Raw genomic sequence first — 12,348 nt, forward strand, 5'->3', positions numbered from 1 at the left:
TTGACTGCTGTGAATGAAGTTTGCTTTTTCCTTACTCAAGAGCAGTGGACAAAACTTCAAAACAAATGGTTTAATTAATTTGTACATCCCTTGCTACACTCTGCTGTCAGTTTTGGTATATAAAAAGTGCTGTGTGTCTTAAGAGTGGTAATGGAAAAAAATCATCCTATGATCATAAGCGAAGTTACACTTATCAATACTGCAATCTTCTTAAAGCTGCTATTTATGCAAAAATATAAATATACTATTAATAGTTACATAAAATAACTCAAGTGTCTCTTCCTAAGATTTCTGCCATGACAGAGAACAAAAATAGTTCAAACAGTTGAATCAGCCCATAAACCAGAACTGCTTTCAGATCTGGGAACAGATTTACCTTGGAGTCATTAGTGGGGTCTGACACAACAAAGCAAACGGTTACCGAGGGCTCTGACAGCTCATCCTCCTGATGAGCAGAGGGTGTGCAGCACTCAAGGGACTTGGCTCAGGCTTTGAGACCAAAATAGCCCAGTGCCAAGGAAGGGATGTAAAAAAGGAAAGAACAAGCCAGATGGCAAGGCCAAAGTAGAGGGGAAACCCTGAAGGTTTATAAGACATCATTGTGTAGAGTCTGCTTTTACTCCCTTCTCAGTCAGGCTGTCATTTCACTGGAAAAGCAAAAAAATATAATGGTCTTGAAGTACAATAATTAAAATTTAATAGTGTGATTGGACCCACTCTAGTCAGTCAAAGATGATCAGGGCATTAGAGTTATTAAAAGGATAAATATGAGAAAATCACAATTTTTTCCTAAAACGTTCATCTAAAAATTTATCCAGCACAATCTTTTGACTTCAGTTTCCATCCATAAAAGCGTGGTTTTAATGGGATTAACCCACGGCTTCCCCTGTCAGCCTTTGGCAGCCTTCTTCCCTTGTCAGGAAGGGATACTCACCTCTCCCTTTCAGCTTTGTTTTTGATAGATTTGTCTTGGCTAATGGCTTTGCTGTTCTCCATGGATATTTTAGCCTGGTTGGCACGCATCTCCTTGCTTTCCCTGGGCAAAACCAAACACAGTTATTAATGCCTGAGGTGCAACTGTTGTGGAGGTTGGGTTCCTCTACACTCTGGTTACTTTTTCCTTGAAGTATTAAGGAAGAGGAAGGAACAACACTAGAATTCCCTTCCTTTGGGTAGAATTTACAGTTTGAACAGGCATTCAGTAAATCTCCATTTATTTCAGAGAATATAATTGGAAAGATGAGTTCAAAGTCTTTTTACATTTTGAATCTTGTAAAAGGGTATAAAACACTCTCTTTTCTCCCTATTTTATGAGTTGTCTTACTACGAGCTACTATCAAAAATGCTATTTGTCTTTTACAATTGCCTAAAAATTTACAAATCCTGCATGCAGAAGGTAACAGCAGTATCAACAGTAATAATGTTTTCTAGTTGTGGTATGAGCTGACACACTTCCTTTTAAAACTTCTTCTTTGGGCCTGTGGGCCTGAAAAGAGTGGTTTAGGCTATGGTCAGGCTTGTGTTTGGTTTCTCCTACCGGCTCAGTGAACCTTTTAACCTTTCCTGTGAAAAGAGAGAGCTTTTTAAAAAATTTTATTAAAGAACTGTGGTGCTTTTTTTTCCCTTTTCCCTCCCAGAGTTTGTAAGGTTAAACATTTCCTGAATATAGATTTAAAAGCAGTGGTATCACAGCAAAAATTAGTCTGAGTTCTAGAAAAAATGATGTGTTGAAGACACATTTCACTCCAACAATCCTTTCTTCAAATAAAAGCTATTATTTTCTACACTGAAATTGAAGTGATTTTCAAACACATTGTCTTAAGAGGAGTGCTGAAATAATTTATTTTCATTACTGTGCTGAAGGATATGAAAAAAGTCAGTGTAGGTGTTCAAACTGACTTAGCCTGTTTGCATCAGATACAACTTTAGAGTGGAAGAAGTTAAGAGGATTAGAGGACTACGGTGCATCACTGATGATTTAGAAATGAGGCATTGGCCATGGAGGTGGCTGAAAGGGCCAACACATCACATTGTCTCCAGCAAAAACACTCTCCCTCCCACAAGCAGTGGTGATTCCTGGAACTGGAAGAAGTGGATAAGCCAGGATGGTAAAGAAAAGAAAAATAAAAAAGGATTCTGAAAAATGTGGCACTGCAAGATTTAGCTGCAGATTCCCTACTGAGTCATAGTGACTGCACCTCTGAAATTTATACAAACATGTCTTTCGAAGGGATACTTAATTTTCAGCATGTAAGTCTATCCTTCAAATTTATATATATATTTAGATGACATCAAAGTGCATTAACGTGTCATTTTCTGACACCAGTATTGTTTGAATAAATAGAAATCTCTTCTAGTAAAAAATAAACCCACCACACAATTTCTCTCTCTCTCTCTCAGGTTATTTTATCTGGAGTACATAATACTTATGAATAACAGCCTCATGTCCCCAGTTTCTGAACTGCTGCAGGATCACCACATCCAGATCTGACAAGGAAACTCAGTCTGGGGAGGCAGGGGGCTCAGCACCCCCGGAGCTCAATAAGTTTCAGGTTTTTAGTAGTATCAGCTGCCTTCTGCTTTGTTTTTAAATGAGCCAAAAGCACAGACAGAAATTGCTATTTGTGCTGCCCATGGAGGGAAAGCGTCTTCCCTACAGCAGGCAACTGCATCATTTGAGATTATTGATCTCTACTACAGCCCTGTGCCCTCTGCTGTGATATCCAACTCATTACCCAGCTCAGAGAGAGGGAAGTGCTGAGCACAGCCTGCTGAGAGCCTGCTCCACTCCCATGCTGCCCTCACACAGATCCCCTTTTTCCTGTGGATACACCTGAATTGTCTCCCAGCCTCTGGAGATAAAAGACATGTCTTCCTACACACAATATATTACATTAAAAAGTTTACAAATTATGAAGTGTGATGCCTCTTTGGGACATTATTATTCACATTTCAATATTTCACAGTCCAAATTCTTCTGAAATATTCACAGATTCAGACACAGTCTTAAATTTGTTTTTAACAGCAAAGTCTCCTGTCTGCACATAATTCCCAAACAAGCAGAAACACAGTAAATTGCAATGAATGAAGCATAAAGAATATTGAAGGTTGTTATTCTTGGGACAGCTGAGCAAAGAGGCTTCTTGGTATTTATCAGGATGTAAATTTTTAGATCTGGTTCTTTGTAGCTTTAAACACAGAGCAATATATGGACTGAACACAAATGATTTCTAATAAGAAAGCAAAATCCATTGCTAAGAATATAAGAATCATATACAAGAAATGACAGAGGGATGTTTAAACAACATACAGATACAGAAATTCTAAACCCAAAGACTAAAACGATGAGAAAAAAGCTTTTTAAAAAATTTAAGCTTTGCCTTAGTGTATATATACTAGTAGGCTGAAATGACAGCTTCTAGCAAAGTTAAGGGAACATGGAACTATGTATGGAAAAGAAAACAAAAAAATTACTTTTACAGGCCATATATTAGTAAATCATCTTCCAAGCATACTGATGAATTTCAAGGAGAATGGAAAAAAAGACTCAAAAAAAGAAAAGTGATGTGATTTCCTGGGCTGATGTCGCCAAATATGACTTAGAGGTACAGAACCAAGGACTGCACCTTCCTCTGGCTAATAGTTTTTGAATTATGACTTTGTATAATAATGTAACAATTTTTGGACTTCATATTTGACTGGGTATGTTTTGCAGGACAGCTTGAAGAGACGGGTTAACACAGAGATTAACATAAATATGAGCTCACGACAAGCCTTTTGCTGGGACAATTCTCTGTTGGATGAAAAGCTTGCAGCTCCCAGCATGTGTTCTCTCTGATGCAAAGACACGCTGCTTTTTCACTCAGGAATTTTAAAAAATCATTCCAATGCCTTCATCAAATGTGATTTATTTCTTTTCCCCACAGTTTTTGTGTGAAAGATGCTGAAGACAAATACATATGAATCTGCATATGGATATATATATATTTTGTGTACACACATATTTTACGTCCATATGCTTTTAGGTTGATTCGGATAAGAGAACATAGGATAAAAAAATGATTCCTCTACTTACCACCATTTTTAGCACTGTGACTATAATGTGCATTTAATTTTATTTGATATCAAATAGGCAGGATGGTTAATTACAAAAGCTTTAGTGTCACATAGCATCTTCTGTGTGATTATAGCAAGATATTGTATGAAGATAACACATCAGTCTAATGTAGCTTATCCTGCAACTCCTTTTGACCTCACTTCACACGAATCTTTCTTACAGCCAGCAGTGCTATAAACACGAGTCCCCAGCTGACAGCAACTCCAAAGGGTATTTCCGTATTTTATACTTCTCAGTTTCCAGCCTCTGAATTTAAGTTCCTGGGTAAAGTCAATGCAAACTACCAATGCTTCGTCACTCCTGCTGCCTTTGAGGTGGTTCAGATGATCTAAATCAGCTAAGAAGTCCATTCCTACATCTACCCGTTGGATGTTGGAGGTTAGGATTTTTCTGATTTTTCTTTTTTTCTTTCTCTCAGGGAATTTAGTCCCATTTGTTGCTAAGAGACAATAATGACCAGGTACCCAAGAGAAACAAAAGAAATTGCCAAGGCGGGGGAAGAGTGCAGGTGTACTCTCCTTGCTGAGGGGCTTTCTTTTGGAGGGCAGAGATAGCGGGTTTCTGCTACATTTCCAGTGCGCTCTGGGGTCCGCTGGCCCCTGCCCTCCCAGCTCCGCTCCGAGGCTCCCCCACAGCCCCGTCGCTGCCCAGCCCGGCCGCCATCGCCGCGTGAGGGAGACGCGGCCGAGCTCGCGCCACAGCGCCCCCTGCTGGAGCGGGGAATCAGCGCCCCCGCCCGGCCGGGAGCCAGCAGCGCCCCTGGCGGCCGCGCCCGGAACTGCGGCGGAGGGAAAGCGCCCGCGGCCGGGAGCGGCTGGGGCCGGGCTCTGCTCTGCCGGGGCTGGTTGGTTTGTTGGCTTGTTTGTTTGTTGGCTTGTTTGATTGTTTGTTTGTTTGTTACACACAGTAGAGAACTGCTGCTCCTTTTCCCTTTCCTCTGCCTGACAGCCCCGTGATTTCAGAGTTATAATAATTTGGAGGGAAGGGGGTCACATTTTCTATTCTGAGAGGTTCCTGCCTTCCCTGACAGACACATCTTTTACCAGGACACAATCTAAACCTTGTATGGCTGCTTCTTCTACTTCTACCGTGCATTCAGCCCAGTGCCTTTGGAGCTGTCAATGCAAAAAACTAAAGCACTACACAGAGCAGAACTAAACCAAGCACTCATTATCAGGCAGCACTGCCCCACTCACCTGTCATGGGAGAATTTCAGCTGCTGGGTTTGTTGTTCGTGAGCATTAATGAGCAGTTTCTTCAGTAGTTCACACTGTTGGTTCAAGTGCAAGTCGCGGATTTCTTGCTCCTCGGTGCTGTGTGTATTGATCATCTCAGACCACTCCTTGGTGTGCTGAGCCACGATCTCTTTGACCTGCAAGAAGGTAACACCAGCTTTGTTAGAGGCTCCCAGATAGAGCAACTCCTCCTGCTGCTGAAAGTGATGTAAAGACAAGTATAAAACAGGTTCTAAAGAACGCAGCTAAATTGTGAAAAATGAAGTTGCACAAATGAAGTTGCTTCACAGGTAGCAAAGCTACTGAGGGCACTGCTGGGTGGGTATAGAAACACCATAAACCAATCCCTACTATTAAGACACTATTACCTAAAGTGCCTTGAACAGAGTGGCTGAATAAATATGCTCTTCACTGTATTACAATTGTTTTAATACCTTCTCCAACACCGAGCTAATAATAAAACAGTTTCACACTTTTGTTGCCATGAAAAATATATGTATTGAAAGTATTGAACTTAACAATGGACAAACCTAGTGAGCAGGATTTCTCTGAGGGCTTAAAGATAGCCTTTGATATCATGGAGACAGTTTCACAAAAACAGAGCATTTACAGAGAAATCGTGTATTTAGTACAACCTGAATCTGAAGATGGGCTACGTATCTTTGTTTTACAGTCATTAAACCAGCAAGGAATCTGACAAGTATTCTTCTCTTGCTTATCTCCCAAGCCTCACAAGAATAATGAGATTAAAGTTTTGGAATGTTCCCAAGAGACAGTATTAAGAAGCCTAAATCACCAGAGTTGTTATTATAATATATTGTGCTCATTGATTTCAAAAGGAAGCTAATAGAAAGATATGTTTTATTAACCTTTAATGATCATCTTTTGGGTATACTATTCTACTTTTCCATAAATGGTATACAAAATGTGCCTCCCAATAAATCCATCTTCAGGCAATAATTTCAACTACAATCAATAACATCTGGGTCATCTTCCATTTAAGGAAACTCAATCCTTTTTAACAAAAATTGCCACCATTTTGCTTAGAAAGAGAATTATGCAAACTCCAGTTAAATATCTTAGCTGGGTTTTGCAAAACGAAGAACAGATTGTCTTGCACACAGTGATGAAGGTGAAAAAAGTGGAGACTTTATCAGACCCAGTCTCTATTCTGCCCTGGAGAGGCTCCTCTGAGGGGCCTCTTACCTAAACCTCATGTTGCCCAATAAAGAAGGAATCAATGAAATAAAGAAGTGAGTAATTCTGGAACAGAGCAAGATGACTACTACTACTACCTGAAAGCCAGATTTGCACTTAACTACAGCTAAATGGTGGTCTCATATCAAAACAGGTACAAGCAGCTGATAGAGAGCAACCTGGAGTTTTCTGCAGAAAACAAAAAAATACTTTTGAGGCAGAAGTTGGTATGACTAACACAAGCCCAATTGATCAGTGTGCATAAGAGTCAGTGTGCTTCCAGCAAAATGAGCCATGCTTCTTTTTGTGCATGTGGGGGCTCTAAGCCCAGAGCCTGTCAAGCATGAAATGATATAAAGGATGCGGTGCCGTTTGTGGGAGTAGTGTTTTTAATGAGGTGTTCATCAGTACTGCCTTCGGAGCCTGAAAAACATGAGGATTCAGTTTTAAAATGAGTACAAATAAATGCTCGGATGTTGTGAAGGAAGAAAAACAAACTTTTCAGATGGGGTTTTTGAGAGGCTGGGGGGCAGACACTCCAGCTCACCCATGGCATCGCCTCAGGCACTTCAGTCTGGGCCAAGCTTAGCCCATGCTCCTTGTACTGCTGATGGGAAAATGTGGGCAGGTCCAAAGCAGGATTTATCACTCTCACACTTTCTGGAAATGCCCCTCTTACATCTCCAGGGCCTCAAGCACCAAGACACTTGAGTTAGGTTGTATGAATCTCTTCTCAACAGTGATCTCCTCTGGCTTACCAACCCCCAGGGGGACCTAGGATGGACTTAGGAGAGCTAAAAGTCATGGCTGAACGTTTTAGGAAAACACGTTCCTTATTTATTTTCCATGCAGAGTTTCCAGATGGAGTCAGCTCCATCCATGATTTGAATTCAATATGGTGCAGGTAGATCAGTCCAAAATCCTGGGTGTAATTTGGAGCACAGCAGCAAAGGGACTGTGCCCTCAGAAAACTCCCACAGTCACAGTGTTAGAAATTGTTAGTATTTCCAAAAGACAGATGCTGTTACATGGCCCAGGCAGCAGGAGGCCAAGTGCAGGAGGCAGCAGGAGCACCACCACCACAGGCATTCCAGTAAACAAAGAAGAGTTTGCTTTTATTCAAGGCCTCCTTACACTGTAGAGAAAATGCAAAATGACGTTTGCACAAAAAAAGAATAATGACAATAAAAAATAATAAAAAGACATAAAAATAATACAAGACAATAAAAAATAATAAAAGTAAAAATGACAATAAAAATAATAAAATAGTGAAATAAATAGTGGAAGCCATGGTGGAAGTATTTTGTGACTTAATTGTAAAAAGTTTCCAAAGCCAGAACAAACACAGAGGAACAAAGACTCAAAGGTTCATTGCAAATGAATAATGTGATAATTGTTTTTAAATGGTGAATATTATAAACCACAGAGGAGCCTGAACAAAGACAAACCCTGCAAAGTGTGGTAATACTTAAAGTATTTAATCTAAGAAGGAGGAAATAATCAGAACACCCTGCCTGTGTTCATGGACAGATGTGCTGTGATGTGCTGCTAATTCCAGAAGCAGCAGGCAGTATAAGAAGCAGGTACACGTCCTTGTAAAACAAACTTTTCTGTGAAGCTTGAAATGTGAAACTTTCTTTTATTACATCTCCACCAAGGCAGCAGTCTAGACTTCTAGGTACAGCAAGATATAACCTGACGAGAAGGATGTAAGGGATGTGCCAAACACCAGTTACAAGACTTTAAATATCCAATTTGACTCAGATTCAGAAGAACTCAAAACTCGTGGCCATTAAATCATCTGAAATCCAGTTCTGCTGCAGATCTGTGATACACTTCAAAGTTCAGCTGTAGTAAATTCAGAGAACATCCCTGCTTTTCTCCAATTTATTAGCAGCATAGTTGAAATGACTATTTAATTTTTACTGGGCTGTGCTCTTGTCCTACTTTCTGCTATTAAGGCAGTGTTGCTTGTCCTAAAGGATAGGAAAAATAACCATTAGCTTCCTTCTCTCCTTCCTGTTCTGCAGACTGAGTAAGCCTGTCCTTTCATCTGTTCCTACACTGGGCCTAAGAGACTAATTAAAATCCTGATAAGGAACCTTCTTTTGCAAAGCATATATGCAAGAAGTTTGTTTAGTCACCAAGTTCAAGCAGGAATGATCTTTGAAGTAATCTTTCCTTTTTTTTTTTTTCTTTTTATCTTCTGTCCTCTTGAAATTGGGACCTACTTTCCTAATGCAGGCAAGTAATTTGCATTTGCTAGGTTAATTGTGTGTGAAGTACACGCTGGGACATTCAGATTTCATTTCAATATTTTATGTCAAACTCGGGCTGGATGTCACCTCATGACAGGAGGAGTTTTGGAGATGAAAAGGTCTGTTTGCCACTAAAGGTGTTGGCAGGCACGTTGTGGCACAGAGCTGTACTGGAGGACATGGGCCGTAATTAAAGATGAATTATGTTCAAATCTGATATATCAAAATTAGTGGGCCAAATGTTGAGAAATGCTGAACAACTGTTAATTAATCAAACTCCCACTATATCAGTGTAATGCATTCAGCATCTCAGAATTTAATCTAATTTAATTGCACCTACCTTCATCTAAGATAAGAGTTAATTTCCCTATGGTCTTGAGCACCATTTTCCAACCCGTTGCTTGCAAACTTTTGAATGATCTCCAGGAATAATTCAAAAGCCCACACACAGCAGTTGAAACAGAAGAGGCTGGTAAATAATCTGGACAATTTTGATGGAACCACAGTGAGCAGGACATTGAAAATCGTTAGAGGAATCCTCAGAGGGGGATGACTTGCAGAAGAGATCTTTGGGAATTATCCAATAATCAGAAGCTTGGAATTTCAAGTCTTATATTGAAGTCTTACATTTCAATTCTTACATTTAAGTCTCCTTTCAAAATGTCATCCTAAAACCTGACATGGGAGTGGACAAAAAAATCAATCTTTTTTTTCCAGGTATGGATTAAATTAAAGGGAACCATTGTGAAAACTGGATTTTGAAAGGAACAGGGCTCAGAAACTGAATATATTCGTGGAAAGGGAGAACATGAGTCACATTTATTGGATTTGGAAGATTAATGAACATTTGGATGTTCCTTGTATACAAATGACACCTAACTCCAGACTATGAGTGATACAGGTGAGAGAGAGATCAGAGCAAATAAATTTCTGTGTAATGTAATTTCAAATGACTTTTGGAGCTTATGTCTGGATGACTGGGAGCCAGTGCTCCTCAGAGAGTTTGTTTTAATAAGAGAGGAATGAAGATTTTTTATTTTTTGACTTAATAAATTTGCTTTTATTTAAGGAAAGGGTCCTGGACTTTTCAGGAAGAAAAGAGAGTCATAAGAGAGTACTTTAGGTTTTATTTCTCGGGGGTTTGGCTACACCAATAGCTGAGAGGGCAGCAACAAGAAAGCAAACCTTGTTTAGAGAATTAGGATCTTCTCTGCATGAAATAATAAAACCAGAGAATAAAGTTCAAAGAAGGCAAGATAAAAATTAACTTATTCTAGCCTCAAAGATGTGACTGTGTTTGTGTGTATTTTCTGTTCTTGTCCGATTCTTTTTACTGATTTCAGCTTTTACTGGGGTCAGTCTCCAGTACTGTCCTCCCTCCAGCTGATTTTGTACATGGATGAGCCTCCTGGTGCCCCTGCGACCCTCTAGTCTGGACAGCTTTCAAAATATGTCAGCAAGTCCTGGAGAAGCCTTCCAAAGGAAACAGGAAGTCAGTGAACTCAGCAGTGGGACAGAAGTACAGAGGAAACAGCTCTGAGCAACTCCAGGGGAGCCATGAGCTTGAGAACAGCTTTTCCAAATCAGCTGAGGTTGAGTCCCAGGGCACTTTTATTCCCCAGGACCTTGGAGAAAACAAAGCAACAAAACAGTGGGAAAAAAACAAAATAAAACAACACCAGAAATAAGAAAGCATTTGGTTCAAGAGCAACTTGGGCTCCTCATTCCCTAAGAAACTGATTACCAAGGCCAAGGCAACAATGATGGAAAATGAAATAGAAACTTCTTTATGTATGTATTTTGGGAATGTATTTAGCATCCAAATTTCATATAACACATATTCTCTTTGTTTAACTAGAGCTGATACAAATGACCAGTTTCACTTCGCGAGGCATGAATATGGTGCTTTCTTCAAAAATTTCAAAACAGCAGGAAATTGATGTTGCTTTAAAAATTTTTTTAAGAAACACTTTTAGACACTCAATTACTCCCATTCTTTTCAACGTGTTATTATTGCTGAAAATGATTCATATGCTTCCAGGAAAATTAACTTCCACTTGGTCTCAAAATCTCTCAGAAGTTGCATGTGTTAAAATTGGCTGTTTGCTTACCTTAGATTTGTGATCTGATGTTAGTGTCTGAATTTTAATTTCTGTTTCTTTCTTCAATTCAACGCAATTACTTCCTCTAAAAAAAAAATTGAAAAATTGCAAATGTGATGTGTGCCACAAGTTAAACATCTCCCCATTCAGTCAGCGCTTACTAATTAAAATGTTAATCAAAGTTGAAGTGCTGCACTGTATTGGAATGAAATTATTTCTTCTGGCAATCCATTCACAACTTACAAAATATTGTTGGATTAATGATCAGTCAATTCAAATACCACATGATTAATTCTAGATTTGCCCAGCAATTATTCGGTTGACGAGGATGTGTCAGGCATCTCCATTTATGACACTTGGTTCCTTTTCCAGGCTTATAATGCTTTGCCAAGAGAAATCAGTTTCTGCCTGAAAACTTACAGCCCTATCCTTGCCATGATTTTTGATTTTGTTCTAAAAGTAATTTGGTTACTTACATTTAGTTTGAGGCAGAGAAAACTATGCAATTTGAATAATTACCTCCCAGGGTGATGTGGGTGTACTAAAATTGGACACCTACAGAAAGTGTGGGTGTCCCTCTGTGAAAATAAGTGAATGCAAAGGAGGGGCCTGGAATAAAACAGTATCTTGAGAGAAGTCTGTTTGGACAGCACTGTAATATTTCTGAGTTGGATCATCCACTGATGCAAAGTGATGCAGCTCTGTGTCTGGACAGGGACATGTTCATTTATCAGCAGCAGCTGGCCCTAATAATGATGGTCATTGCTTGACTGCAGTAACATTAATCCATGTTTGCTCCAGAAAAGCAGATTTATGAAACTCTTAACAAGTCTAAATCCTATTTTCATATCAAAGTACAGCTAAACTTATGGAAATTAGCAGAAAATTTTATCATCAAACAGTACCAGGAAAGCCCTTACTGAAAATAGTGTGTCTTGTTTTCCCAAGGGCAACTAGTCATTTATTTTCTACCCAGAGCATGGGAATTTTTCTAGCTATTTCTAACACTTATTTGACACTTTGGAAGCAATCTAAAGTCATAGAGAGAGGTTCTGGCCACTGTTACCTCTGCCTGAAAAAACCTAACAGCTGAAAGGGAAGTGTCTTTGATAACACTGTGATCAGGGTGTGGCTGCAATGGAATATTTGATTTGTTGAACAGTATGAAAGACATTGATTCTTAGGTGTGAATCAGTCATACTCTATCCCAAAATAGCCTCATTAGCTCAATCACTGGACTCTTCAGAGTCCCAGACGTCCAAACCACCAGCTGATCCTGTCTCTGGAAATACAGCTTTCATCATGTGTCAAGGCAACTCCCAGACAGTTTGGACCCTGGGATAATGGAAAATGGGAATTGCCCCCAGCTGTGGTGGCAGAGCCCATGGCTGAGCCATGGAGTCACAGCTGGGAACAAGTAGCCAGGGCCAGCCCAATCC

The 12,348-nt window shown here is 39.7% G+C and overlaps 1 protein-coding gene across 5 annotated transcripts in view; it reads right to left on the reverse strand.

Moving 5' to 3' along the window:
- PLCB4 (phospholipase C beta 4) overlaps positions 1 to 12,348 on the reverse strand; it is a 185,911-nt gene that overhangs the window by 7,424 nt on the left and 166,139 nt on the right. For all 5 annotated transcript variants that reach the window (XM_068186061.1, XM_068186059.1, XM_068186060.1 and 2 more), the window contains 3 exons: positions 10,919 to 10,994; positions 5,314 to 5,489; positions 935 to 1,036 (listed from right to left, as the gene is read on the reverse strand). In XM_068186061.1, coding sequence (XP_068042162.1) covers positions 935 to 1,036; positions 5,314 to 5,489; positions 10,919 to 10,994 — 354 coding nt within the window. The remainder of the gene's footprint in view (positions 1 to 934; positions 1,037 to 5,313; positions 5,490 to 10,918; positions 10,995 to 12,348) is intronic.

The sequence above is a fragment of the Anomalospiza imberbis genome, chromosome 3, assembly GCF_031753505.1.
Source record: "Anomalospiza imberbis isolate Cuckoo-Finch-1a 21T00152 chromosome 3, ASM3175350v1, whole genome shotgun sequence".
Lineage (NCBI taxonomy): Eukaryota > Metazoa > Chordata > Aves > Passeriformes > Viduidae > Anomalospiza > Anomalospiza imberbis.